This window comes from Staurois parvus, unplaced genomic scaffold (genome assembly GCF_062004578.1).
Source record: "Staurois parvus isolate SC_StPar_1 unplaced genomic scaffold, SC_StPar_1.0 ptg000562l, whole genome shotgun sequence".
Taxonomy (NCBI): domain Eukaryota; kingdom Metazoa; phylum Chordata; class Amphibia; order Anura; family Ranidae; genus Staurois; species Staurois parvus.
In genome coordinates, this window is record NW_028318358.1 from 5,899,827 (window position 1) to 5,927,771 (window position 27,945).

The 27,945-nt window shown below is 43.5% G+C and overlaps 2 protein-coding genes across 5 annotated transcripts in view; one reads left to right on the forward strand and one right to left on the reverse strand.

Moving 5' to 3' along the window:
- Positions 1-284: 284 nt before the first annotated feature.
- On the reverse strand, positions 285-10,255 carry HNRNPA1 (heterogeneous nuclear ribonucleoprotein A1). 4 transcript variants are annotated; one of them, XM_089691416.1, is made up of 11 exons: positions 10,101-10,255; positions 8,284-8,400; positions 7,406-7,552; positions 7,118-7,328; positions 6,947-7,039; positions 6,417-6,539; positions 6,110-6,325; positions 5,871-6,029; positions 5,019-5,099; positions 1,145-1,219; positions 285-455 (listed from the first exon to the last, which is right to left on the reverse strand). In XM_089691416.1, the coding sequence occupies exons 1-9, from the start codon at positions 10,113-10,115 to the stop codon at positions 5,029-5,031; spliced, it is 1,152 nt and encodes a 383-aa protein (XP_089547542.1). In that variant the 5' UTR covers positions 10,116-10,255; the 3' UTR covers positions 285-455; positions 1,145-1,219; positions 5,019-5,028. The 4 variants fall into 4 exon arrangements, with proteins under 4 accessions (XP_089547542.1, XP_089547541.1, XP_089547539.1 ...); XM_089691415.1 differs by having other exon boundaries at positions 1,145-4,894; XM_089691413.1 differs by having other exon boundaries at positions 5,868-6,029.
- A 313-nt stretch (positions 10,256-10,568) lies between these two features.
- The window catches only part of CBX5 (chromobox 5), a 43,562-nt gene continuing 26,185 nt past the window's right edge, over positions 10,569-27,945 (forward strand). The window contains exons 1-2 of the mRNA XM_089691417.1: positions 10,569-10,716; positions 21,681-21,714. Coding sequence (XP_089547543.1) covers positions 21,690-21,714 — 25 coding nt within the window. The 5' untranslated portion in view covers positions 10,569-10,716; positions 21,681-21,689. The remainder of the gene's footprint in view (positions 10,717-21,680; positions 21,715-27,945) is intronic.

Sequence of the window (27,945 nt, forward strand, 5' to 3'; positions counted from 1 at the left end):
CTTCTGCATTAAAAAGTCCCGTCAGCCTTTTTTTTTTTTTTTTTTTTATAGTGGAGCCTGAAGTTCCACTTTAAAAGGGTCCCATTAGAACTTGTGTACTTTGAGTGGTAAGGCACAAACATTAGGAGGCTTTATATTTGCCCTCTCACATTCCATATCAAAAGAGATGCTGTTGCGACTAGCTCTTTCTAATGTGCAGTTTGTTTTTTATATACTTGCCTTCAAACTCTGGACCAGCATGTCCAAGAAAACTATATACACCTAAAAATCAACACAGACCAGAGTAAAAAAAGAAAGTTTATTAAAATTTTAAATAAAAGTACTGCACAGCAGCAATAACACATTTCTGAAATGAACACCCTAGAGTGTCACTTTCACATCTGGGGGTCCACCCATGCAGACGCACAGGTATTGCCAACTGGTCTTGATGGCAGATCACATTACTCCCAAGTAACCTGCAAATAAAAGTTCAGTTATGAAATCCAATGCATGTTCTACATTCACTATAAAAACAAGGCAAGCATGTTGGAAAACAGAAGTGACCACCTGGGCTCCAACAAAGCTATACTAATGCATTCAGTAACCAGACACCTAGCAACAATTCTAATCAGGTGTAAGTTTAAGATTCTGTGATTAGGTCGAGTAGTGCCTTTAGAACAAAAAAATTTAAGTTTTCCAAACAGTTAAAAGTAGATTCCAGGTTTATTATAACTAGGTTTTCAAAACTGACCCAGATTATATAACTATGTGGTACACCAACATTAGCTACATAAAGCAAATGGCACTGTTGTGGCAGCAGTACAGGAAACTTTCCTGCCCAGCACAAATTTTGACTGCAAGTTCTATCTTAGCCAGTATTAAACACAAGGCTTCTCCTGAATCAGATTCAGCCAGACTAAAATTGATAACAGAATACAGTCCAGCAGCCATGTTTTCACAGAAAATGGTGTAAAGGTAACATGTTAAAAGCATTTCAAAATGCCAATTTGAAGAGCAAGGGCCATTAAGCTATGACTTATTCTGTCTCCATGCAAATGCAAGGGCAGAGACAACCAATTATAGCCTATAGAATACAGGATGTAGGTGCCAAAATTGCTATGATCTCGGAAATACTTTTTTCTATAGTAGATTCCAATGCTCTTACCATACGCATCAGAAGGTAATGATAGCCATCTTCAAGTCAAGCCAGGCAATGCAAGGGAAAATACAGTGCAACCACCTGTAAAAATATAACAGAAGTCAATGCAAGTTTTGATTTTTCATATAAAGCAAAAAAAATTGCCCTAAGCTGTATGTGGTGAGTAACTGGCTAGACTGCCACTATAGACAGCGGTTTTGGAAAAACCCAGTGAGGGAAATCCCACAAGTTAGTGTAGTGTCACAGAACTAAAAAGACCTACCTACAAGTTGTACTACTGTCTGCGCCACACATGTAATTGTGTGATTAAAGACAGTACAAAATGTCACAATAAAAAACAAATTGAGGCTTTATTACAAAGTGTAAAAACTGCAGCTTTGGAGGAAAATAAACTGTATATTACATTGATAGGGCATTAGTCAGTAAAAGAAACTGGCAGTTAAGGAGTTTATTGGAAGGTTTATGCTGAAAGATGTGCATGCTACCTCTAGATCATGCTGTACTAGGTTTTTCTTTTTTTTTTAAACCCTTAGGATTGCAAGTGGACCCAAACTAGCCACTAAAGCCAGTTAGCGTTAAAGTGTACGTATAGGCAAGTGTTTGGTTTAGATGAGAAGGGTTAAAGTTTTTATTGCAATTCATGCCCGGTCTGAGAAGATTTACCTCTATTTGGCCTTGTGACCACTATCTAGGGGAAGAAGTATATTCCATTTCTCTCTCTTCAAATAGAGAAAATTAGCGGTGTACTGAATTGAAAAAAATCTATGGCACCAAACCAAAAACCTCAGGATGCGCTGTATTTGCATTGAAGTCTATGGGGCGCAGCATGACATTATTGGCAAAATGCGGTTACCATTTTTTGGCCGATCAGTGTTCCTAGAGAAATTTGTACACTTACAGTCACAACTGTCAAAGTAAGGGAATTCTGCTCTGTTCACTAAAAATACTTACACCCAGTGAGCTTACATGGATAGTAAAAATCTGAAGAAATGCAGGGAGGGGAAATTAACCCTTTCCCTACTCCATTCAAATAATTTTTGACTGTGTACATATTAACTTTAGAAAAAAAAAAAAAAAATAAATCACAAACAAGTCATGACAAAGGAAAGTCTGTTCTTACCTACAAGCACATAACTGCCCCTTCTGGCTCGCACTGCCTGCTAGGCTTAACATGAAGGTTCTGTATTCTGGTCTGACTCCTTCCGATGAGCTGATGAATCCCTTTATCTTGCTAGTTGCTTAAATGTCAGCTTATCTGAATTAAATGGATGATCAGCTACTCTGTTGTAGCAAGACTGGTCTGAGCTGCTGAATAATATCTTCCTTGCTAGCAGTCACTGGAGATTCTCTCTAAGGCTCAGTTCCTGACTGTCTTCATCCTCAGACGACCATGCTAGCTGATTTTGTTTTTTTTTTTTTTTTTTTAAACCAGGTACAGAGTTGAGTGTCAGCCTTTCATCAAAAGAAGCCATCAAGACATTTCATGTGAAGGACTACTGGGTACAATTCAGATTTTTTTTTTTTGTTAACCATATTACTGGGCCAACTTGGTAGTTTAGGTGGTTAAGCATCAAGTCAGCTGATATATGGCAGTACAGTTCGTTACTATGTCAACCAGGTTTCCCCCCCAGTTAAACACTTCCAAGTTTATATTGTTAGACACCTCCAACCCTCCCCTTCCCACAAAGTAGCATAATCTTCTACAGCCAGCAATTCAAAAAAGGCATCCCAGCCACAACATGCAGATTTTGGACAAAGTCAGAACCAAGCCTACAGCTGCATCTCTAACGACTCCTCCCATCTGCCAAGATCTGTATACTACTCCAAAACAGAATAGGGCAGTTCGTTACAGAGGTGGGTGGTTACTGGCCAGTCTGGCTTTATCTTCTCTGTACTACGTCCAATGGAGAATAACAGACATTAACGGTTTGTGCTAAAGTTATCCAGAAGCTTCAGGATATTTGGCACCAGCTTCTCTGAATATCTGCAACTGAACAAGCTGCATGAGATTTACCCCCTTTTTTTTTTTTTTTACTAAAACCAGATGTCAAGCAAGAAACCTTTACAGTGACCAGATCAAGTACACCCCATTTACTAGGTTTGGTAAAAGGCAAAATTTGGCACCCATTCAGGTTGACACTGCCTCAGTATTTTCCTGACAGTTGCCCCAATGGTAAATCATAGCATGGAGAGACCTGCATGGGGGGGGGGGGCAGCAAGGCATTGCACTCATACAAGCTGGACTACTGGTGCATTGCCAGGCTCCTGCAGTCTTCCTCCAGATCCCTGTTCCTACTTAAGTATAGGCTTTCAGCTGGGAGAGCTGGCTGAAATGTCATGGCAGCAGAGACATCTAGTGAATTCATATATATCTGAATGGATGGCAGTGTGCATGGGGAGCACACAAGAGCCTTGCCGCTTTCAAAAGTGACTGCTGGGAAGAACCCACACATTGATAGAATGTTCTGGGGCACGGGTCCACTTGGCATCATGTTACATCCATGTTAAGGATGGTGTTAGCCTTTAAAATGGTGATGTTACAGCAACCCTGGAACTCTTCATAAGTGTAAACATTTTTCTGCAGTCCAGGTGCAGGAAGCATTTATGGCCATAAAGCTAAAACAGTATAGGAAAAGGAGACTGCAAGTTGCTTACTCTAATTTCAGTGCACATTGAGCTGACCATGTGCATTAGAATTTGTACAAGAGCTTGCAAGTTTCCTGGCTGAGGACATCTGGCATAATCTAGTCTTTCCTCCCCGGTCCGACTGTTCATTTCAGTTATGGACACCCAGGGTAGTCTGCATGCAACCCAGTCCCCCCAGACTGACATCCACCCATCAATGCATTTTGATAGTCGCACAACTCCCAGGAGCCAGCCCACTGTTTGCATGAGGGTGCTTTGAGATTTTCAGAAAGCTGTGTACAACATCCTATTGATCAACCTTTTTTTTTCTCCTCTTTACACATTATACATAATGGGGGGAGGGTGGCAAAATAAATGTTAGTGCTGGAGCTTTGCAATTAGGACACCAAGAAGTATGCTGTACTGCACAACTTCAAAAACTGTAGACCAAGTTGCCAGTCTGACATTTACAGACCTCTGTATCCATTTATCAAGTCACCCTCATGCACAAGGTTAATTCCAAGGCTGGCTTCCTTGGAGGTGGCAAAAAAAAAAAAAAAAAAGAAAAAAAAAAAAATTGATTAAGTGTATAGTCTAGGATATGAAAAATCCACACAAGCTTTCCTACATACCATATGAATAATCGTATACCTTGTTAATCACAGGATTAAGATTACTACATGGCAAGTACTGCAAGACTTGTGTAAGGCATTGGTGGACACTACTGCCTAAGGGCCAATTACAAAACTCACTAAGTTTTGGAACCACAAACCTAGGCTTACAGCCTTCAGTACACCAACCACAAGGAAAGCAAGTATGTAAAAACACAGGTTAAAAAAATGAAAGGGACACATTTATTCAAGAGTCATGATGTCTTTACAATTAAAAATAAAATAAACTAAAAAAAAAAGGAGTCCTATACAATAAAACCCAGTCCTAGGAATGCGTGACACTTCAACAAATACATTAATATTATGTCTTCACAATTCTTCCTGTGTTTTTCCCCACACATAAAGACTTGCTAACATTTCTTCATGTAGCAGCTATGCCCTGCCACAACTGTGCTTGGCTGAATTCAACTTGTGTAGTAACCTGCCGCTTGCCTGGCTGTCCTCTCCTGCTAAGCATTTCCTGTTGAATAATATGGAATAAGTGCGTTAATCTACACATGTCAAAGGCCAACGTGTAATGGCAATTACCTGCTCTGCATGATTGGTTCCATTAGAAAGAAGGTTGTTACATTATAACAACTTACCTAAAGCTGTTTAAAATCTTCTTCCGCCGCCACCGCCGCCATATCCACCACTGCCTCCACTGGAACCACCTCCATAGCCACCTTGAGAAAAATGCAGAACATTTAAGAATTTGACACATTGTCAGTTCAAACAAGAGCTAGGAAGGCTAACTGGGAACTACAGAAACTTGTGCATCCAAGTTATGGAAGGTGTCTGCCATAGAGTGACAAAGTGACAGCCCCCTCCATAGACTAGATAAAACAAGCACTCTTACCCTAGGACATGTGTTGCTGGCAGAAACATTAATAAGGCTTCAAAAGCATAAAACTAATGCAGCTACTACATTTAGTGACCAGTAAGCTACATTAAAACATCTGATCAACAAGCTTTGAAATATATTGGGACCTAGAATATATATATATATATATATATATATATATATATATATATATATATATATTAAAAACATGAAGACAAAAAAGGGAAAGCATATGCAATGCCTGCGCTCAAATTAAGCATACAATTAGCTTAACCACTAAATTAACAGGCCATGCTTCTATCCATGGACATACAAGCTGAAGCCACATTCTCCAGATCCCCACTTTTAGGCAATGCCATCACAAAAGCACATAAGCAGGCACCCCTAATTGTCAGTAACCATCACAGGAACAGGCCAATAGTCAGGCAGGACTAAGCTCATGACCCGGGTAATGTTTTCTGTGCATATAGACATTGCCACAGTTTTTACGAAGAAAAGACCTGGCATACTGGTACATTTATTGCCTGCTATGTGCAACTTGAACCAGAATGTGAGACTAGGTTTGCTTGAACTCAATACTCCCCACAAAATGTAAACAAGTGTTTCTCACCACCACCACCACCACCACCATAAGGTCCAGAATTCCTTCCACTGTAATTTCCACCTTTCATTGGCCCAAAGTTTGATGAGGACTGGTTATTGTAGTTGCCAAAGTCATTGTAGTTACCACCGCTGCTTCCGCCGCCGCCACCACCACTGCCACCAAAGTTACCTTAAAAATAACAAATATATTTAGAAGCAGCTTCAAACACAATAGGGTAAGAAACTTTGCAATATGAGCTTGTCAATTACCATTTCCACCACCAAATCCACTGCCTCCTCCACTGTAGCCATCATATCCACCACCACTTCCACCGTAACCGCCTTGGCCTCCTCCGTAACCGCCTTGGCCTCCTCCGTAACCACGGTTGCCAGAGTATGGTGGGTTGCTGCCATAGCCATCATTACTAAATCCATTGTAGCCACCATCACTGCCACCTCCATAGCCACCACGCCCACCAAAGCCACCTAGAGGGAAAAAATAAAAAAACACCATGACTATTAAATGAAAAGAGAACCCCCCCCACTTACAGTGTGTCCATTTAGAATATCGGCTTACCACCCCTGCTTCCACCAAAGCTTCCTCCACGTCCACCATAGCTGTCACTGCCACCAAATCCACCACTACTACCACCACTGCCACCACCACCGCCACGTCCAAAGTTTCCTCCACCACCACGTCCTAGAGAATGAGAAAAAAATGCAGTTTACAGTTTTAATATACAGAGTACACAGAGCTGATCTGGAAACTTCTCTGAAAACAGAAAAAAAATTTACCATCACTGGTGACATCTTACTGCTCCCTAGCAAGCTTCAATACAGACACGAATATTCCTTTGACTGCATGTTTTGACCCAGTTAAACACATTTAATGTATAACAGCTACATGCATGTCCATCTTAGCTGCGGTCTGGTATTGTAGAATATGAAGGTTCTGATACCAAATGTTTTCCCAGACACCAACAAAAATACCCCCTAACCCAGGCAGTCGACCCTGAACTAAAAATTAAACTGAAGTAATGTCAACTTCTTGATGCTAAAAAAATGGACCAGAAGTCTGAAAATAAAATTTATGCTTTTGAGTCTCACCTCTTTGACTGGAAGATGCTGTGGCCATCTCTTGCCTGGACAGAGCTTTCCTTACTTCACAATTGTGGTCATTGATGGTATGGTATTTCTGAACTGTGAAAAGTTACAGGTTATTTGATGCAAGTATTCCACAATGTAGTAAGTTTGAGAACCAAAGTAGCATCTACTTACTGACAATTTTGTCGACTGAATCATGGTCTTCAAATGTGACAAAGGCAAAGCCCCTTTTCTTGCCATTAGCACGGTCTGTCATTATCTCAACAGCTTCTATCTTTCCATACTGTTCAAAATAGTCTCTTAAGTGAGGTTCTTCTGTGTCCTCTTTTATTCCCCCAACAAAGATTTTCTTGACTGTTAAATGTGCTCCTGGTCTTTGAGAGTCCTGTAATTACACAACATCTTTAGCATTACAGTTTACCAACACGAGGAAACCACTAAGATGTAACCCTGTAGACATACCTCTCTGGAAACTGCTCGTTTAGGCTCCACCATGCGACCATCCACCCGATGCGGTCTTGCATTCATAGCTGCATCAACTTCCTCAGTGGAAGCATAAGTAACAAAGCCAAAGCCACGAGACCGCTTTGAGCCTGGATCCCTCATGACCTACAAATCAAGACCAACCCTTGTTAACACATATGCCTGTATATTTACAAAGCACGCTCAGCAGTAATGTAATGTGCCCCCACCACCAAGGTTACAATTTGTTAGCCTAATAAAATGTCTTATTTAGGGAAACATCTATAACACTAGGGCCATCCTGCTAGATCAGAAAGCCTGTATTGGAACCAACAAGGAAAGATGGATAGAGAGATATATACTATTAATAGTAACATCTAATTTCTGGGTGAAATACATACATCTAGATATCCATTTTTGACGTAGAAAAACAAAAAAAAAAAAAAAACTGATTGAAAAGTTGGGAGTTTCTTGAATGAATAGTTTGAAAGCTTAGGGTTTGTTAAAGTTTTTTTTTTTGTAAATGTGCATGTACAAGGAAAGGGTAATCTGGAAGATATTTCCATAATGAATGCTTGTTCCTCCACACAACTGAAACAGGAATACACAGGAGGGAGTGTCCAAGGGGAAGGTCAAATATATTTTGTTATTTCCTTTATGAACAAACCAAATGTCCATTGAGCAATTTCTCGTTCTAAATAAATACTATATGATGGTAGGAATCGTGAGCTCTGTTGGAAAAGATTTTTTTTTTTTTTTATAGCGTATGGCCTGCATTAGGAGGAAGAAAATATGATGCAAAGACACTGTACCCAACGCAAGGAGACAGGGGTTGCTTTATGTGCATCCAAACACTATTTTGAGTGAGTGAATCTTACCACACAGTCAGTTAGGGTGCCCCATTGTTCAAAATGGTTTCGAAGGCTTTCATCTGTGGTTTCGAAGCTCAAACCTCCAATGAAAAGCTTGCGGAGTTGTTCAGGTTCCTTAGGTGCCTAATGAAAAAAGGGAAATTTCAGCACGATTCTAAAAAGTCAGAAAAAAAGCCCAAATCATAGTATCAAAGGAAAGTATCTTTATGGACGAATAAACTAACGGCCCATTAGAACGAGCAGATGCACATTATGTACTGTACAACTGAGGCATGCTGGTGTGCAGTGTGAATGGACCTGTGAGGTGTTACAAAGCATCACGCCATATACATCTGAAGTTTAGTGAAAGTAGCATTCCATTTAGCTGTATGCACCACTACTGAGTGCGGTGATGCAGTGTAGTGCTTAAGAACACTGCCCAAAATTACATCCTGTCCCATTTGGCTTCAGTGCACATAACATGTTCGTGTTGACAGCAGCAGGAGCCAATGCTGTGCCTCAGCGAGATAGCTCTCCTGTGTACATTCCTGGATCGGGATCTAGCTCATACAAATGTTAGAGGAGCTACATACTGAATGTTTTATACTTTCATGGCTAGAAGGCATGAAGATAAAGATCCTTCAGTCACTTGTATCGTTTAAGCTGAAAATTCTACTTCAAAAGCAGCTTGATTTTAATTTTGTAAGACAATCCTTAATTCCTGCTGTGTCTACAGGACAGTAAAGTGAATTCTCTTGGAGGGGAAAACCCCCCCACAAAAACCACACACACACACACTACAGGGCTTAACTCATCCTTAAACATTTTAGAAGACATTGGTTTCTAGAGCCACTTCAATGGGTGTTAATTCCCCCATCGCAAGCCATGCAACTGTAGGCTGGATCAACCCTCCCATTTACTAATCTGTGGTGTACACTGGTATTGTTCATATCAGAGTTTCACACCCCGTGTCCCATTGAGATTTCCTCACATCCTGTGCCATATCCTCAACAGGAAGTGAGAAAATCCCTTCAAAAAGGAATAGAACCCTTAATCACCAGATCTAGGGTCCCAGCTGGGACTGTCCCTGTACATCTGTCCTGGCAACCACAAAAAAAAAAAAACCCTTAGAAATGTACTTCTATGATGGTGGCAAAGGACCAATAGAAAAAAGGTGCATCTTGGTGGGGGGGGGGGGAATCCACAATAAAAAACACTCAGACGTTCTAGTCTCTCCAATCTAGAGCAAGCTGAAAAAAAAATATAGAACATTTTGGCTTTAATATTTAAAAAGTGTAGAAAAATCCAGATAGCATTGACCAGCACAGAATCCTTTCATTAAGCCAAATCACCAGAATGTGGATCTAAGTTGCAAAAAGGAAAAAACCGGGGAACAGGATAATAAAGGCCCGGTTCCGGAGCACAAGGCCCGACTCTGGAGATCGAGGTAACAATGAATAAAACCCAATAATAACCGCCTATCCGTGTGTGAAGTGCTGACAGGGAACGCCAGCCATGAGCTGGCAGGCGATGACACAGCACTTCGCGGTGAGAATGGCGGCGGGCAGACAATGGCGCGCACACGTGGAGTAGGCCGTAGCCTGACAAGATGGCGGCAGACAAAGCGTACCCTCCCCCGCAATGTCTGCGAATGACCCGCACAGGCCGAGAAGCTTTGTCTAACCAAAACAGCCACCAATTAAAGCAGAAAGCGCGGCGACACCTCACTGCAAGACGAAAACTAACCGATGCGCATTACCAGATGCCGCCATTTCCTTACTACACCCGCACACATACATACGCATAACCTACCCTCATATATGTTTTCATAGCCCGCGACTCACCTCAGACTTATGCATGATGGAAATTTACAGATGTTCCTCCGCTCTACCAACAACCACTCCAGCCTCTCACCGCCGTGCTGTAGGGCGTTGACTAGCGTACAGCACCTATTTACCTCAGCAAAGCCCGCCCACCAAATTCCTCATTCGTCCTCATCCACTTCCGGCCTCCCTGGTTGGACGAGTAGCCTGCGATCTTCTTCTTTTCATTGGATGGTCTGAAGAGGCCGGTTGTACCCCGCCCAAAACCACAGTCTCCCGGAGCCTTTACTCCCCGCCTTCCCTGTGATTGGTGGAAAAGGCTGCCAATCAATGATTCAGCGATTAGGTCTAGGTGCCATAAGGTGGGGGGAGGGAGCAACCTTAATGGTTCTTATTGTTTGGTGAATGAGTATGAACGACCTCCCGCTTGGACGCGGACTGTGGCGATGGGCATTACAGTACATGTGTAGTCCTCGTAGTAAGGAGGATGGGGGTTTAGTGCGAGCGGCAAAGGGCGGAGCTGCGCAAGCGTACTGCTCCTTGTTTTTGGCGGGGTTTGGTGTGCGCGCACCGTGCTCTCCGGTAGTGGCGCTCAGCTGTGTCTAGCCGGCGTTGTCGCCTGTCTCCGCACGAGAAGGTGAGTTGCTCGCATAGGGCACCGCCGCCTGCACCCCTCCCCCCCCAATCCGCCGCACACTCCACAGCCGGGGACAGTGTCCGCTCCCGGGGCTCATTGTAACGAAAGCCGACCGGGCATCAGCGAGGAGAGCAGACTGAGAGCCGGCCAATGGCTGCACTAGAATCACCGGAGCGGCCAATGGCGGGGCAGAGGGGGGCGGGGTATAGGAGGACCGCCGATGGCAGCGTGCATGCGGGTACCAGGGCCCCACCGTGAGGGGTGATGTACCGTACTGGTGGACCATATCCTCCCAGACACATGTCCTGGATCCGGCGTTATCACTAACATCCACCTCCGGAGTAATACACTTCAAATGTCTGCACCCCTACCGGGGATCTATACATCCTTCTAGTATGATGTCTGCACCCCTACCGGGGATCTATACATCCTTCTAATACAATGTCTGCACCCCTACCGGGGATCTATACATCCTTCTAGTATGACGTCTGCACCCCTACCGGGGATCTATACATCCTTCTAATACAATGTCTGCACCCCTACCGGGGATCTATACATCCTTCTAATACAATGTCTGCACCCCTACCGGGGATCTACCGGGGATCTATACATCCTTCTAATACAATGTCTGCACCCCTACCGGGGATCTATACATCCTTCTAGTATGACGTCTGCACCCCTACCGGGGATCTATACATCCTTCTAATACAATGTCTGCACCCCTACCGGGGATCTATACATCCTTCTAGTATGATGTCTGCACCCCTACCGGGGATCTATACATCCTTCTAATACAATGTCTGCACCCCTACCGGGGATCTATACATCCTTCTAATACAATGTCTGCACCCCTACCGGGGATCTATACATCCTTCTAATACAATGTCTGCACCCCTACTGGGGATCTATACATCCTTCTAATACAATGTCTGCACCCCTACTGGGGATCTATACATCCTAATACAATGTCTGCACCCCTACTGGGGATCTATACATCCTTCTAGTATGACGTCTGCACCCCTACTGGGGATCTATACATCCTTCTAATACAATGTCTGCACCCCTACTGGGGATCTATACATCCTTCTAGTATGATGTCTGCACCCCTACTGGGGATCTATACATCCTAATACAATGTCTGCACCCCTAATGGGGATCTATACATCCTTCTAATACAATGTCTGCACCCCTACTGGGGATCTATACATCCTTCTAATACAATGTCTGCACCCCTACTGGGGATCTATACATCCTAATACAATGTCTGCACCCCTACCGGGGATCTATACATCCTTCTAGTATGATGTCTGCACCCCTACCGGGGATCTATACATCCTTCTAATACAATGTCTGCACCCCTACCGGGGATCTATACATCCTTCTAGTATGACGTCTGCACCCCTACCGGGGATCTATACATCCTTCTAATACAATGTCTGCACCCCTACCGGGGATCTATACATCCTTCTAGTATGACGTCTGCACCCCTACCGGGGATCTATACATCCTTCTTATACAATGTCTGCACCCCTACTGGGGATCTGTACATCCTTCTAGCGCGACGTCTGCACCCCTACTGGGGATCTGTACATCCTTCTAGCGCGACGTCTGCACCCCTACTGGGGATCTGTACATCCTTCTAGTACGATGTCTGCACCCATACTGGGGATCTATACATCCTTCTGGTACGACGTCTGCACCCCTACTGGGGATATATACATCCTAGTACGACGTCTGCACCCCTACTGAGGATCTATACATCCTTCTTGTACGACGTCTGCACCCATACTGGGGATCTATACATCCTTCTAGTATGACGTCTGCACCCCTACCGGGGATCTATACATCCTTCTAGTATGACGTCTGCACCCCTACCGGGGATCTATACATCCTTCTAGTATGACGTCTGCACCCCTACCGGGGATCTATACATCCTTCTAGTATGACGTCTGCACCCCTACTGGGGATCTATACATCCTTCTAGTATGACGTCTGCACCCCTACTGGGGATCTATACATCCTTCTAGTATGACGTCTGCACCCCTACCGGGGATCTATACATCCTTCTAGTATGACGTCTGCACCCCTACTGGGGATCTATACATCCTTCTAATACAATGTCTGCACCCCTACCGGGGATCTATACATCCTTCTAGTGCGACGTCTGCACCCCTACTGGGGATCTATACATCCTAATACAATGTCTGCACCCCTACTGGGGATCTTTACATCCTTCTAGTACAACGTCTGCACCCCTACTGGGGATCTACATCCTTCTAGTACAACGTCTGCACCCCTACTGGGGATCTACATCCTTCTAGTACAACGTCTGCACCCCTACTGGGGATCTACATCCTTCTAGTACAACGTCTGCACCCCTGCTGGGGATCTGTACATCCTTCTAGCGCGACGTCTGCACCCCTACTGGGGATCTGTACATCCTTCTAGCGCGACGTCTGCACCCATGCTGGGGATCTGTACATCCTTCTAGCGCGACGTCTGCACCCCTGCTGGGGATCTGTACATCCTTCTAGCGCGACGTCTGCACCCCTGCTGGGGATCTGTACATCCTTCTAGCGCGACGTCTGCACCCCTACTGGGGATCTGTACATCCTTCTAGCGCGACGTCTGCACCCCTACTGGGGATCTGTACATCCTTCTAGCGCGACGTCTGCACCCCTACTGGGGATCTGTACATCCTTCTAGCGCGACGTCTGCACCCATACTGGGGATCTGTACATCCTTCTAGCGCGACGTCTGCACCCATACTGGGGATCTGTACATCCTTCTAGCGCGACGTCTGCACCCATACTGGGGATCTGTACATCCTTCTAGCGCGACGTCTGCACCCATACTGGGGATCTGTACATCCTTCTAGCGCAACGTCTGCACCCATACTGGGGATCTGTACATCCTTCTAGCGCGACGTCTGCACCCATACTGGGGATCTGTACATCCTTCTAGTACAGTGTCTGCATCCATACTGGAACCTATATATAGAATAACGTCTGCACCCCTGCTAGGACCTATATATAGAATGTCTGCACCCCTGCCGGGACCTATATGCAGCGTAACGTCTGCACCCCTGCCGGCATCTATATATAGTACAGTGTCTGCACCGCTACCGGGACCTATACAACCATATAGTACAATGTCTGCACCCATACAGGGATTTATGTATGTTACAATCTCTGCACCTATACTGGGATTTATATACACTACAGTGTCTGCACCCATACATCTATATATGTCCATAGTACAATGTCTGCACCGCTACTGGGATCTATATATTTCGTATAACTCACCCCCTTCAGTCTCTGCCCGTATCACAAGCCTACTAAGCGACATATCGGATTGGATGTCACTCCATTTCCTCAAACTCAATCTTTCCAAAACTGAGCTCCTAGTATTCCCCCCAGCCCGCGCCCCCCCCCCCCCCCTGACTTCTCCATCAGTCCCACCCCTCAAGCCAGAGTACTAGGTGTCATCCTGGACTCCAATCTGTCCTTTCAGCCCCAGGTCATGTAGACTTCAAACTCATGTAGACTTCACCTCTGCAACATCTCCAAGATACGACCGTTCCTAACCTCGGAAACCACTAAGCAACTCATTCACTCCCTTATATCATGCCTCGACTACTGTAACTCCCTCCTCATTGGCCTACCTCTCCGCAGGCTATCCCCTCTTCAGTCTATCATGAATGCTGCGGCCAGACTCATTCACCTTACTAACCGCTCTGTATCTGCCAATCCCTCCACTGGCTCCCAATTGCCCAACAGATAAAATTCAAAACGCTAACACTGACGTATAAAGCCATTCATCATACTGCCCCAAACTACATCACCGATCTTGTCTCCAAATATCCAAACCGTACTCTCCGCTCCTTGCAAGACCTCCTTTGCTCTAGCTCCCTTGTCTCTTCCCATGCTCTTCTCCAGGGCTTCCCCCATCCTCTTGAACTCCCTACCCCAATCCATCAGACTATCGCCTACTCTGCTCACCTTTAGGCGCACTCTGAAAACCTATCTCTTCAGGGAAGCCTACCCCGCCCTCAGCTAATACGAAACTCCTCTACTATTCCAACCACTCCATCCCCCACAGCTATTTCCTCTACCACTATCCCCTCCCTCCTAGATTGTAAGCTCCAAGGAGCAGGGCCCTCGAACCCCTCTTGTATTGATTTGTATTGTTACTGTATTGTCTCCCTCCATAATGTAAAGCGCTGAGCAAACTGTCGGCGCTATATAAATCCTGTATAATAATGTCTGCATCCATATATGTCCATTGTACAATGTCTGCTCCCATACGAGGATGTATATACATCCTCATAGCACCTATACCGGGGATCTATATATATCCTTATAATACAATGTCTGCACCCCTATTGGGGATGTATACAACCTATATAATACAATGTCTATACTCATAGAGGGATATATATTCTAGTAATATAATGTCTGTACCCATACTGGGGATCTATACATCCTTTATTGTACATGTCGGCACCCATACCAGGATATATATATATGTATAATATCTGCACCCAAACAGCTATAAATATTACATAGTCTGGCTGAAAAAAGACAGACGTCCATCCAGTTCAACCAAAAAAAAAAAGTTATAATCCTATACCCACAGTTGATCCAGAGAAAACCCCAGCAAAGCATAATCCAATTTGCTCCTGCAGGGAAAAAAATTCCTTCCTGATCCTCCGAGAGGCAATAGGATATTCCCTGGATCAACTTTACCTATAAATGTTAGTATCCAGTTATATTCTGTGTATCTAAGAAAGAATCCAGGTCTTTTAAAGCAATCCATGGAGCTGGCCAGAACCAACTCTTGAGGGAGTCTATTCCACATTTTCACAGCCCTTACTGTGAAGAAACCTTTCCATGTTTGGAGATTAAATTTCTTTTCCTCCAGACGTAAAGAGTGCCCCCTTGTCCTCTGTGATGACCTCAGGGTGAATAGCTCTACACCGAGTTCACTATATGAACCACTGATGTATTTATACATGTTGATCATATCCCCCCTTAATCTCCTCTTCTCAAGAGAGAATAAATTCAGTTCCTCTAGTCCAGTGGTCGGCAAGCCGCGGCTCGCGAGCCACATGCGGCTCTTTACCCAGTCTAATGCGGCTCTTCTGTGTGCCGGGCGCCTGCTCCCCTCCCTCCTCTCGGTCGGCCGCTCCCCTGCCTCCTCTCGGTTGGCAGCCCCAAAAGTCCGCGCGGACCTTTTAATCCGGCCTACGGATGTGGCTGTCAGGATGTGTGTAGGCGGGGCAGCGTGCCGAACGTGAGGGGAGGGGAGCTAGGCTCCTCTCACAGTCCGCCCTGAAGACCCGAACGGCGCGGGAAGACAGCGAGAGGAACGCAAAAGGTAAGTGAATTGACACGGGGGACTTGGCTTACTAGAAGGGGGGGGGGGAATAGTACTGTGGGGGATGAAATACTATATGAGGGATGAATTACTTTATGAGGGATGAAATACTATATGGGGGGATGAAATACTATATGAGGGATGAAATACTATATGAGGGATGAAATACTATATGAGGGATGAATTACTATATGAGGGATGAATTACTATATGAGGGATGAAATACTATATGGGGGGATGAAATACTATATGGGGGGATGAATTACTATATGAGGGATGAATTACTATATGAGGGATGAATTACTATATGAGGGATGAAATACTATATGGGGGATGAATTACTTTATGAGGGATGAAATACTATATGGGGGGATGAAATACTATATGAGGGATGAAATACTATATGAGGGATGAATTACTATATGAGGGATGAAATACTATATGAGGGATGAAATACTATATGAGGGATGAATTACTATATGAGGGATGAAATACTATATGGGGGGATGAAATACTATATGGGGGGATGAAATACTATATGGGGGGATGAAATACTATATGAGGGATGAAATACTATATGGGGGGATGAAATACTATATGGGGGGATGAAATACTATATGAGGGATGAATTACTATATGAGGGATGAAATACTATATGGGGGGATGAAATACTATATGAGGGATGAATTACTATATGAGGGATGAAATACTATATGGGGGGATGAAATACTATATGAGGGATGAAATACTATATGGGGGGATGAAATACTATATGGGGGGATGAAATACTATATGAGGGATGAAATACTATATGGGGGGATGAAATACTATATGAGGGATGAAATACTATATGAGGGATGAAATACTATATGAGGGATGAAATACTATATGGGGGATGAAATACTATATGGGGGATGAAATACTATATGGGGGATGAAATACTATATGGGGGATGAAATACTATATGGGGGATGAAATACTATACGGGGGATGAAATACTATACGAGGGATGAAATACTATACGGGGGATGAATTGCTATGGGGGATGAATTACTATATGGGGGATGAATTACTATATGGGGGATGAATTACTATATGGGGGATGAATTACTATGGGGGATGAATTACACCATGGGGGATGAATTACACTATGGGGGATGAATTACTATATGGGAGATGTATTTTCAGTTTTAAAAATGTGGCTCTCAAAATAAATTTCAATCATGGTTTTGGCGAGATTTGGCTCAGTTGAAAAAAAAGGTTGCCCACCACTGCTCTAGTCTTTCCTCATAGCTGAGCTTCTCCATGCCTCGTATCGGTTTGTATTTTCTTTTACATCCACTGAGTGACAGTTTTAAATTGTTGAAATTGCCTAAAGAAGTGCTACTGAGAGGTAGGCAACAGCAAAAAAGAAACCCAAATACTAAAAAACCAGCAAAAAACAGAGTTTACACCCAAAGCTAGCATCAGATGAGGCCTGAACACTTACCTAATTAAACTTTGCAAACCTGTTAGCAGAAGACTAGGTGGCAGCTTTGCAAATCTGAAAATTAGTAGCCTGATACCAAAAAGCCCAAGAGACACTTAAAGGTCTAGTTGTGTGCCTTGATAAGAAATGGATCCTAATCCTCAAGACCGTAAGCCTGAGTGATGGTCTGTCTGGGCCACCCAGATTTGGTGGAGCAAGAAGCTGGTGTACCCTTATGTGGACCATCAGTAATGGCAAAGTGTGTCATTCTTTCTAAAAGAAGCAGAAGCTGTGAGGCAAATTCTCACAGCAAGAAATACGTCCAGGCAATAGAGAACTGGAGCTGGGCAGAACCATGGAAGAATGATCTGTTTGAAGTGAAAGCTTGAACCTACCTTAGGTAATTTGTTTTTCATTTTGGATAGAGGAGGGGTTGTAACCCCTTTCAGTTTTTGCCATCTGTGCCCCATTAAGGAAATTTCCATTCACTCCCTTTCCCACAGCCAAAACAGTAGGTGTGGTTGTCTCCAAGGTCAGGAAAGGGTGAATTTCCCTAATGGGACCCAAACAGCAATAAAAGCTTAACAGTTGTTCTAATTTATCTCCACTCTATCTAAAATTAAAAAAAAAAAATTTTTTGCTTTTAGTTATATTTTAAAGTGGTATTAAACCCCAAATCCATAATGTAATACAGGGGTTAGACAAAAAATGGAAACACTACATGATTTGCAGGTGTGAAAGTGATGACCTATTTTGCATTGAAAACTCAATCTCAGTCCCATGAAGACTGATTGAGCTCTGCAGTTGTTTTCTTATTCTGGGTCACAATCGTGCGTAATGTCCTTTTTGGTCAGTTGACCATGTTGACTGCATTTATGCTTATCAGACTATGTTTTCCTAGAAACTGAATATGCCGTCATAACCTTGATACTAGAACTCACAGCACAGCAAATAAATTGCCAACTTCAGTCACAGAAGCACCAGCTAAGCAGGCACCAACAATTTGCCCTCATTGAGGCTCAGTAAGCTCTGATATGACTCCGGATTACTAGTAGCGCACGCAGTGAATTACATAAGTGAGGCTTCCCACCTGTCAGCTAGGTGTCTCATCACACAGCGGAAGCAAAAGAATGTTACATCACTTCCGCTTTCAAAGAGAAACGTCACTTTCCCACCTGCAAATCATGTAGCGTTTCCATTTTTTTGTCTAACCCCTTCATATTGCAGTTTGCAATCATTAGGTATTGTAACTATTCACTAGTTTTTTTTTTTTTTTTTTTCCCTCTGTTTTCACCTGGTGATATGGCCAGTAACACCTGTCCTGGATTAGACTGCCCCCCACCCTGGGTGAAGGAGCAACAGAGACGCATAAGGAAAGCAGCACTGTTAGTCTTGTGGGAGGAGAGTGTTAGATGTACTATCAGATTTAAGTATATTAAATTGAATCCAAATTCCAGCTAATGCTTTATAAACAGTTACAGCAAACCATTTTTTCCTTTTGGGATATAGGTTTTACATTAAAGCGGAACTATACTCACCTCTGCTCCAGCGCTGCGGCGTCCCACTGCTCCTTGCCTGGCCTCTGACATCTTCAGGCGGCTGGCCTCGGTCGCCGAATGCTATCATTGGCCAGGTGGGGATGACATCACTCCTGCGCATGTGTAGGAGCTCAGTCAGATTTGGCATTGCCAAATTTGTACAGTGAGTTGCGCATGCGCGGCTCACTGTACAGGGGCAGACAGGCAGGTCAGTAACTTTAATGCAGAAGAGACAAAGCATGTCTCTTCTGCATTAAAATTCCTGCCTGTTAACCATTTTTCTTTTACATTAAAGTGGAGTTGCACTCAAAAGCAGAAGCTCCCCTTATTTGCCTTCTCCCCCCCTTCACTGCTATATTTGACACCTTTTGGGGGGAGCGGATACCTGTTTTTGACAGGTACCCGCTCCCACTTCTGGCTCAGTTAGCCGTGGTGAATTGAGCCAGAGCTTCGTCCCCTTCCTTCTTTCCCGCAGTCTCCTGGGAAATTTTACAGGTCTCCGAAAACTGTCGGACCAATCAGGAGGGGAGCGCGAATGCGCACCATGCTGTGAAGCCGCAAGCTGTTACAGTCTGGTGCCCACAGTTGAGATGCTGGCGCTGTGGAGGAGAGAAGGCACGGGTGAGTACATCGCTGGACGCAAGTGTGTGTTTATTAAAAGTCAGCAGCTACACTTTTTGTAGCTGCTGACTTGTAATAAACACAGAAATGGTTGGAACTCCGCTTTAAAATCTACTGTAATAAAAGCTGTACAGGTACAGTAAGCACACCTGGTAGTCTTAAATGGTTTGTCTCATCCCTATGACTGATACATCTGCAAGAGAGATTGTTCCTTGAGAAACAACATGACCAGATGAGAATAGAAAAAAAATGAATGCAGCCTTCACAAGAATTGTTAAGCTGCACTATGTTTGTTTTTGGTTTAATACTGCGTTGAGAGACCGGAAGGGAACCCACGCAGGCACAGGGAGTACTGCAAGGCAGAAATGCTGACCACTAAGCCACCTCGCTGCTCATTATTTTGGGAAGATACTTGCCTGTCTTGTTGGTTTTTTTCTTACTGGATAATAGGATTTGCATTTATTTAATCTCTTGGGCAAAAGGCCACACAGTTGACTTTAATGAATTTTCTCTGGATGACAAAGCTAAAAGTCCTTTTCATATGTCTGGTGTTTGTTCACACTTAAATATTGGTCACTATATGGATTTGTTTATTGAGCCCAAATTCCTGGATCCCTGCCCTTTATTGTCCCTGAGGTGCGGTGTTTGTGGTGTCTTCCAATGCAGGTTTAATCAACTGTTTTGTATCACAATTGGTCTGCTTTTCTTGCTGTTGTCCTACTAAGGTAGAAGAAGGGTGGGGTTTGTCATTCCAAATTGGTAATTTATTTGCAAGAATTGTTCTAAACAAAATAGAGTAACCTGTTTTGTGAAGAAGGGGGGATGAAATACTATAAATGTTCGATTTCTTCTCAATGCCCACACACAGACTAGGCAGTTAGCAGATATTATTTGCAAATGTGGACACAATAAAGTGAATATTCCAAGATCCTAGATTGTAAGCTCCAAGGAGCAGGGCCCTCCTATCCCTCTTGTATTGAACTGTATTGTTGCTGTATTGTCTCCCGTTATATTGTAAAGTGCTGAGCAAACTGTTGGCACTATATAAATCCTGTATAATAATAATAATTAAACTATAATGGTTTTTGGTCAGTTTTAAGGTGTAAATGTATTTCCTATTCAGTAAGTTTTGGTTCTGGAACATGTGGGTTATACAGGGTATTCATGTTATTACTTTCATACATACAACAAATGATACACAGATAAGGTTTGAACACAGTATGGTTTTCCATCATATGGGACCTGTCTAAACTGTGAGGTCCGTTTAGGTATATCATATTCTGTATATACATTGGAGTGTCTGCCAAGCCTGCATTTATCCATGTTTGCTAAATATCCACATGGTAGCTATGAAATCCCAACCCTATTGTAATAAAGACCAGAGCATTAGAGGTTTTTGGTCAGTTTGAAGTTGTAGCAAAGGAAATATAAATGTCATTGGTTATCAATGTTCTTTCCAGTTTAGCAAGGGTTAATCCAATTCTTCCAGGCTGCTGCGTAGAGTTTTTGAAGTTGTGAAGAGAGTTGCTAATGTGAAGGCACTGTAAAACTTTGTAGAACTGATACTTAAGATGACAGTGTTTTGAGAAGAAATAGACAAGGAGATTGTCAAAACCAGTGTAAATGAAGCCAATGAACCTGGTCAGCTGTACTCTGAACTTCGTTTTATTTGGTTTATGGCATTATGGGATAGGAATTGTGACTGGTCTTGTTCTGTAGTTTGTCAGTGAACTGTCTCTTGTGAATTCCTGTGTGTGAATCGCAATAGCTTTAATGTATGAAGTTGTCCGCTGTAGATCTGCGTCCTGCAGTTTGTTAGCTATGTTGATGGATCACCTGTATTCCTATATCTCCATTATCTTTGTATCAATGTATTGTTCTGGTGTGACCTACATATGTATCAGTCAAAACTCTCTCTCTTTTTCTTACAAAACGTTTTCCGGCTCCACCCAATTCAGACGTAAATAATGGACAACACTGAGGCACCTACAGGTACAAGAAACTGCATAATGTGATTGTTTTGTGGCGTGATGTTTTGTTTTTTTGTTTGTTTTTTTCAGATATTCACAGGGTGTATTATAGAAACAATAAAGTGCAGCGCTACAAAAATAATATCCAAGTGACAATTATATATGCGGTCATCAAATATAGGAATATTGAAGATGATAAACAGTTCAGTGATGGGGGACTCTCAGGGAGTATAGGTGCAATCCAATCCCAGGAATAGATAAATTGCCTGCTTACCAGAAGCGCAATATCAATACGCATGTACAGGTTATATGTAGCCGGGGTCCCATGTAGGCGCTGCTTTATAGTACCCAGATGGTCCGTCGGTGGTAAGACGATGCTGGCCTGGTCGGATCACACTGCTCCTTGGATCCACGCAGAGAACCTGAAAATGCTGGGGCTGAGGTATGGGAACTCAGTGCCAGATGTAAGGAGTAAAAATACTCATAGTGTAGTATGTTTTAAAATTATTTATTAAATCCAATAACGTAAGCCATAAAAGTTACAAAACGCATGCCTGCAGCCTGTAGCCAGTATAAGCAGCTTGAAAAAAAGATTCTATACACTGACCAGTGAATACCAAAGGTGGGCCGCCGGACCTCCTGACCCGGCGGCGTAACGTCAAGGCGTGCGAAGGCTCCTCCTAGACGCGTTTCGTGTCAATACACGTCTACCGTAGGGGTGATGCCATGCATGCCTGACTTCTGTTTGCCTCTTTAAATGATTCAAAAATTGCGCCAAACCGCAGTAGCGCCGCCTCGCTGACGATCGGCGCTACTGCGCATGCGCGGACGCCATTTTCCTGTGGTTTGGAAACCATAAAGATGGCCGCCGCGTGTCCCACTGCGCATGCGCGAATAGTCCGGTCGCCATTGTCTCGGTTGGATATAGACATCCAGCCGATCCACAGCGGCGCATGCGCAGTGGGACACGCGGCGGCCATCTTTATGGTTTCCAAACCACAGGAAAATGGCGCCCCCGCATGCGCAGTAGCGCCGATCGTCAGCGAGGCGGCGCTACTGCGGTTTGGCGCAATTTTTGAATCATTTAAAGAGGCAAACAGAAGTCAGGCATGCATGGCATCACCCCTACGGTAGACGTGTATTGACACGAAACGCGTCTAGGAGGAGCCTTCGCACGCCTTGACGTTACGCCGCCGGGTCAGGAGGTCCGGCGGCCCACCTTTGGTATTCACTGGTCAGTGTATAGAATCTTTTTTTCAAGCTGCTTATACTGGCTACAGGCTGCAGGCATGCGTTTTGTAACTTTTATGGCTTACGTTATTGGATTTAATAAATAATTTTAAAACATACTACACTATGAGTATTTTTACTCCTTACATCTGGCACTGAGTTCCCATACCTCAGCCCCAGCATTTTCAGGTTCTCTGCGTGGATCCAAGGAGCAGTGTGATCCGACCAGGCCAGCATCGTCTTACCACCGACGGACCATCTGGGTACTATAAAGCAGCGCCTACATGGGACCCCGGCTACATATAACCTGTACATGCGTATTGATATTGCGCTTCTGGTAAGCAGGCAATTTATCTATTCCTGGGATTGGATTGCACCTATACTCCCTGAGAGTCCCCCATCACTGAACTGTTTATCATCTTCAATATTCCTATATTTGATGACCGCATATATAATTGTCACTTGGATATTATTTTTGTAGCGCTGCACTTTATTGTTTCTATTCTGGTTGGAAGGGCTTGTAGTTCCTTTTGTGCATTTGCCGCTCACTGAAGTGCGCTCACTTTTCTTTATTTTATACAGGGTGTATTATGTTCTAAATTCTCTGCACCATCATTGTCATCTCCTTTCCCACACCCTACTGAAACTAGCAACAAAATAGTAGGGCGATTCAGTAGAAAATAAAATATGCTGCAATTCTGTATTTGGCAAAGGGAATAGTGCTTAGACTTGTATATCTCCATTATGCATGTGTGCTGCAAGCTGCTGGTAAGAGAAAAAAAAAAGCCTTGGTTGACAACCCATCCTGTAAATGTCAGACTTCATTCTGTGAACACTTTTTGTTACATTGCTACATTTTTGGGCAACATTTAAAATTAGTCTAATTTAATGGAATATATTGCTGTGAATAGTGTGTATTTCAGGGCTGGCAAATTAATGAAAGCCTATCTAAATGCAAAAGCAAAATGTAACGTTGCAGCTTAACAGTCCTTGGCAAGATCAGCAGCTATTTTCTGTACTTGCTAAAAATGTTTTTAACCTAAAAGAAAACTAATACAGGCACCACATCTGTGGACTATTCAGCTGTAATGCATTACATTTTTGTACCAGAGTTTGTTCAAATAAAGAAAGTTATTTGTATGTACCTTTTTATGATCAAAGCGTGTTTCCATCGTCCGTGCTGTTAAAGTATTAAAGCAATAATAAAACTCTGTTGTAAAAATTTGGGGCCCCCCCTGGTGAGTTATGCCATAATGTGATGGCATATTAGTACATTATAGCAGACTTGCCTGTCAAACGGTGCCCTCCAGCGCTGTGGTGGGATCGATCTGGAGTGCCCCCTGCACTTCCATCTTCACCTGGTCTTCCACCTGGGTCCTGTGCCATTGGCCTTGTGATAGGCCAGGCCACAATGACGACCTTCCCATGTGTACGCACGGGAGTTGCATTGTCGCAGGACAGATCAGGACCGCAAGTGTTCATTGAACTGCGCATGCGCAACTCAGTGTACATGACAGCTGACAGGCAGGAGACACAAATAGTGTCTCTTCTGTCATAAATACCCTGCATGTCAGCAACTTTTTAATAATTGACTTTACTTCCACTTTAAGTCCTCATGCACACTGAACATTTTTACAGCGGCTGTTTTTGGCTTTTGGTGGGTTTTTTTTCCCTACAGCCAGTAAACTCCCCAGCATGTTATCCTATGTGTCCATGCACACATAGACTGTAATCTGTGAACCTCCAGAACTAGTGGGTTTCTAGAGGAGTTTTTTTTTAGCTGTAAAGACGCTCTAACACTGAAAAATGCGGCAAACCAGCATTTTTGGACTTTGAGCAAAAAAAAAATTTGGGGTGGGGGGTAAAACGCTAAAAAAAAACGTCCGCTAAACACTAATGCAAAAACGCTGAAAAACACACGTCTTTAACATGACTTTACACAGCTAACGTTACCAGCGTTAAAATGTCCAGTGTGCATGGAGCCTAAAAATGCAAAACTTTTTTTTAGTTTTGGACAGAGTGGAGAGGGATTAGAACCCCTGTCATGTTTAATGGGGTGACCCCAGAAGAATAATAGAGGGGAAACTTGGTGACAACCAGGGATTCCTTCACTTTGGAGGGATTTTCTCTCACTTCCTGATTTGGAAGAGGAAGTGAAGGGAAATCTCCGCAATAATCCTCCCTTACACTATCCAAAATGAAAAACGTTTTGCCTTTTTAGTTCAACTTTAAATACCAGTTCTAAATTGGGGTTGATTTACTAAAGGCAAATAGTCTGTGCACTTGAAACTGCATTCGTTGTATATCTGAGGGGAAGCGTTGAAATGAAGGGAAACTATGCTGATTTATCATCCAATCATGTGCAAGTAAAAATGCTGTTTTTAATTTTCCTTGCATGTGATTGAGTGTTGTTTGCAAAGTGAAGCTTTATCTAATTTACTAAGCTCTGGAGCAATGGCACTTGTAGTGCACAGTATATTTGCCTCTAGTAAATTAACCCCGTTTTAAAGTATTGGGTAATAACAAGCATTGTGCACGCTCTTGAGTGGTTTGGAGTGTTTTCCAGTGTTCCTTATGGAGGTCATGGATGGACAGATTTCATTGGGGAATGAAAGAAATGCTCATCATCACTGGGTACTTTTGCAACTTTTCTCTGACTTGGGTGATGTTTAAAGTGTTAGTAAAGTCTTTTCGTTATGTTTTTTCTACAGGTAAGCCTCTGAGGCTTGCCTGTAGGTGCTGTAAATATCTCCTAAAATGTGCACCATCTAGAAGATATTTGTTTGTGAAACTGCCGGTAACGTCAGTGGCACATGCACTCTCTGAACGAACGGCATACACGTGCCATTCCTTCAGAGCCCTGTGATGTAAACAGTGACTGATGCACACATGCATGGGAGTGGCATCATTGCGGCTCAACCATCCAAAGGACTGGAGCCTGCGAACCCGAAAGGAAGACTTGGTAAAGACTAGCACGTCATAACATTGCCTTGCAGGGGAAAAGTGTTTTGTTTTTTGTTTTTTATACCTTTCGCATTTACCACTGCTTTAGTGCCAGCACATGCAAAGTGCAGAAATGGGAACCATTGATCATTGGTTGCAGAGCACTCTCCGGGTGCATGCTTTTTATTGCTTTTGAGCACCTCTGCATTTTAAAGTGACCCTGGTAGAAGCTGTAGTAAAGAACTAACCAATAAAAAAAACTGCTTTATGCCAGTTGGCACATATGCTAAAGCTTTGTGCTGTTGCAGGACTCTCGCTGTGCTGATCCGATGACTTAGGCTTGTTAAATAGTGGATCCTCCACTAGCCACTGTGGTTCAATCATGTGATAATATTGTGGGGTTTGGTTCAGTGTCCAGGAGGTCTGTCACACCATGAAGTTTTAAGTAATGGACTGAAAGACAGGTATGTATGAAGCTGGTTTCCTTGCAGGCTCTTATGTCATATTGTTGGACACCTTGGTGATGTCACTTTAAGGCTTTCATACTGTATATGAGATTCTATGCTCTGCGCTTGGCAAAACAGGGAGATCTCAGTTCTTGAAGAGTACAATGAACATTATAAGCCATCGCAGGTTTGGGGCCACTCTGGAATTTTGCAAAAAAACAACTTTAATGTGTTTACTATGCTTGGTAGTGGGTTTTTTTTTTTTTTAACTTTTCACATGTTAAAGGATAAGTTCTTCTTTAGTAACATGATATTAATGCACCTGCCCACACTCCAACTTGATCCGCCATTGTGACACGGGTGGGGGATCCTTTCCTTGCACCCACTGTCACAATTCCGCCCACACACCCATATCATTTATTCACTGAGCTCTGTAAGTAAATGAACTACAAGTACCTTCTGCCACCGCAGCAGATAGCTTGTAGTTGTCAATGAATTGCGAGGGCGCTGTTGTGCACTCTGAGTTCATTGTTCTTCCTGGACTTCAGTAACTGCCCGTAGGGTCTGCAGGAGCAGGAACCTGACATAGCACCCGCAATCCACTGGTACAATGCTTTATAGGCACTTAAGAAAATAAATAATTAGGTGAACTTATTTAATAAAGCATATGGATTGTTGATGCCTCAGAGCAGGTTTTGCATTTTAGACTCGTATGTGAATGCAAATACAGCTTGAAGTAAACAAACGACTGTTGACAGGCTTTAGGCCTCCCATGCACATATCACCTACTGTGTATGTATATGTGTGTGTGTGTATATATATATATATATATATATATATATATATATATATATATATATATATATATATATATATAATTAGTATCTCCCAGAAGTGAGTACACCCCTCACATTTTTGTAAATATTTTATTATATCTTATGTGACAACATTGAAGAAATGACACTTTGCTACAATATAAAGTAGTGAGTGTACAGCTTGTATAACAGTGTAAATTTGTTGTCCCCTCATAGTAACTCAACACACAGCCATTAATGTCTAAACCGCTGGCAACAAAAGTGAGTACATCCCTGAGTGATAATGTCCAAATTGGGCCCAATTACCCATTTTCCCTCCCCGGTGACATGTGACTCGTTAGTGTTACAAGGTCGCAGGTGTGTTAAATTTGGTGTTATCGCTCACTCTCTCATACTGGTCACTGGAAGTTCAACATGGCACCTCATGGCAAAGAACTCTGAGGATGTGAAAAAAAGAATTGTTGCTCTACATAAAGATGGCCTAGGCCAGTGATGGCGAACCTTTTTGAGCCCGAGTGCCCAAAACTGCAACACAAACCAACTTTTTTATTTCAAAGTGCCAACACTGCAATTAACCACTTGCCTACCTTGACGCACTGACAGACGGCACTGATCGGAGGCACTGCTGGGCAGCGCTGACGGGCGGCGCTGCTGGGCGGCGCTGCTGGGCGACGCTGCTGGGCGGCGCTGACGGGCGACGCTGCTGGGCGACGCTGCTGGGCGGCGCTGACGGGCGGCGCTGACGGGCGGCGCTGACGGGCGGCGCTGCTGGGCGGCGCTGCTGGGCGGCGCTGCTGGGCGGCGCTGCTGGGCGGCGCT

Coding starts and splice junctions, on each gene's coding strand:
- HNRNPA1 (XM_089691413.1), bottom strand. Junction 7,553..8,283: donor GCACCCTAACTGACTGTGTG/GTAAGATTCACT, acceptor CTTGATTTGTAG/GTCATGAGGGATCCAGGCTC. Junction 6,030..6,109: donor TGGATTTGGTGGTGGAAATG/GTAATTGACAAG, acceptor GTTATTTTTAAG/GTAACTTTGGTGGCAGTGGT.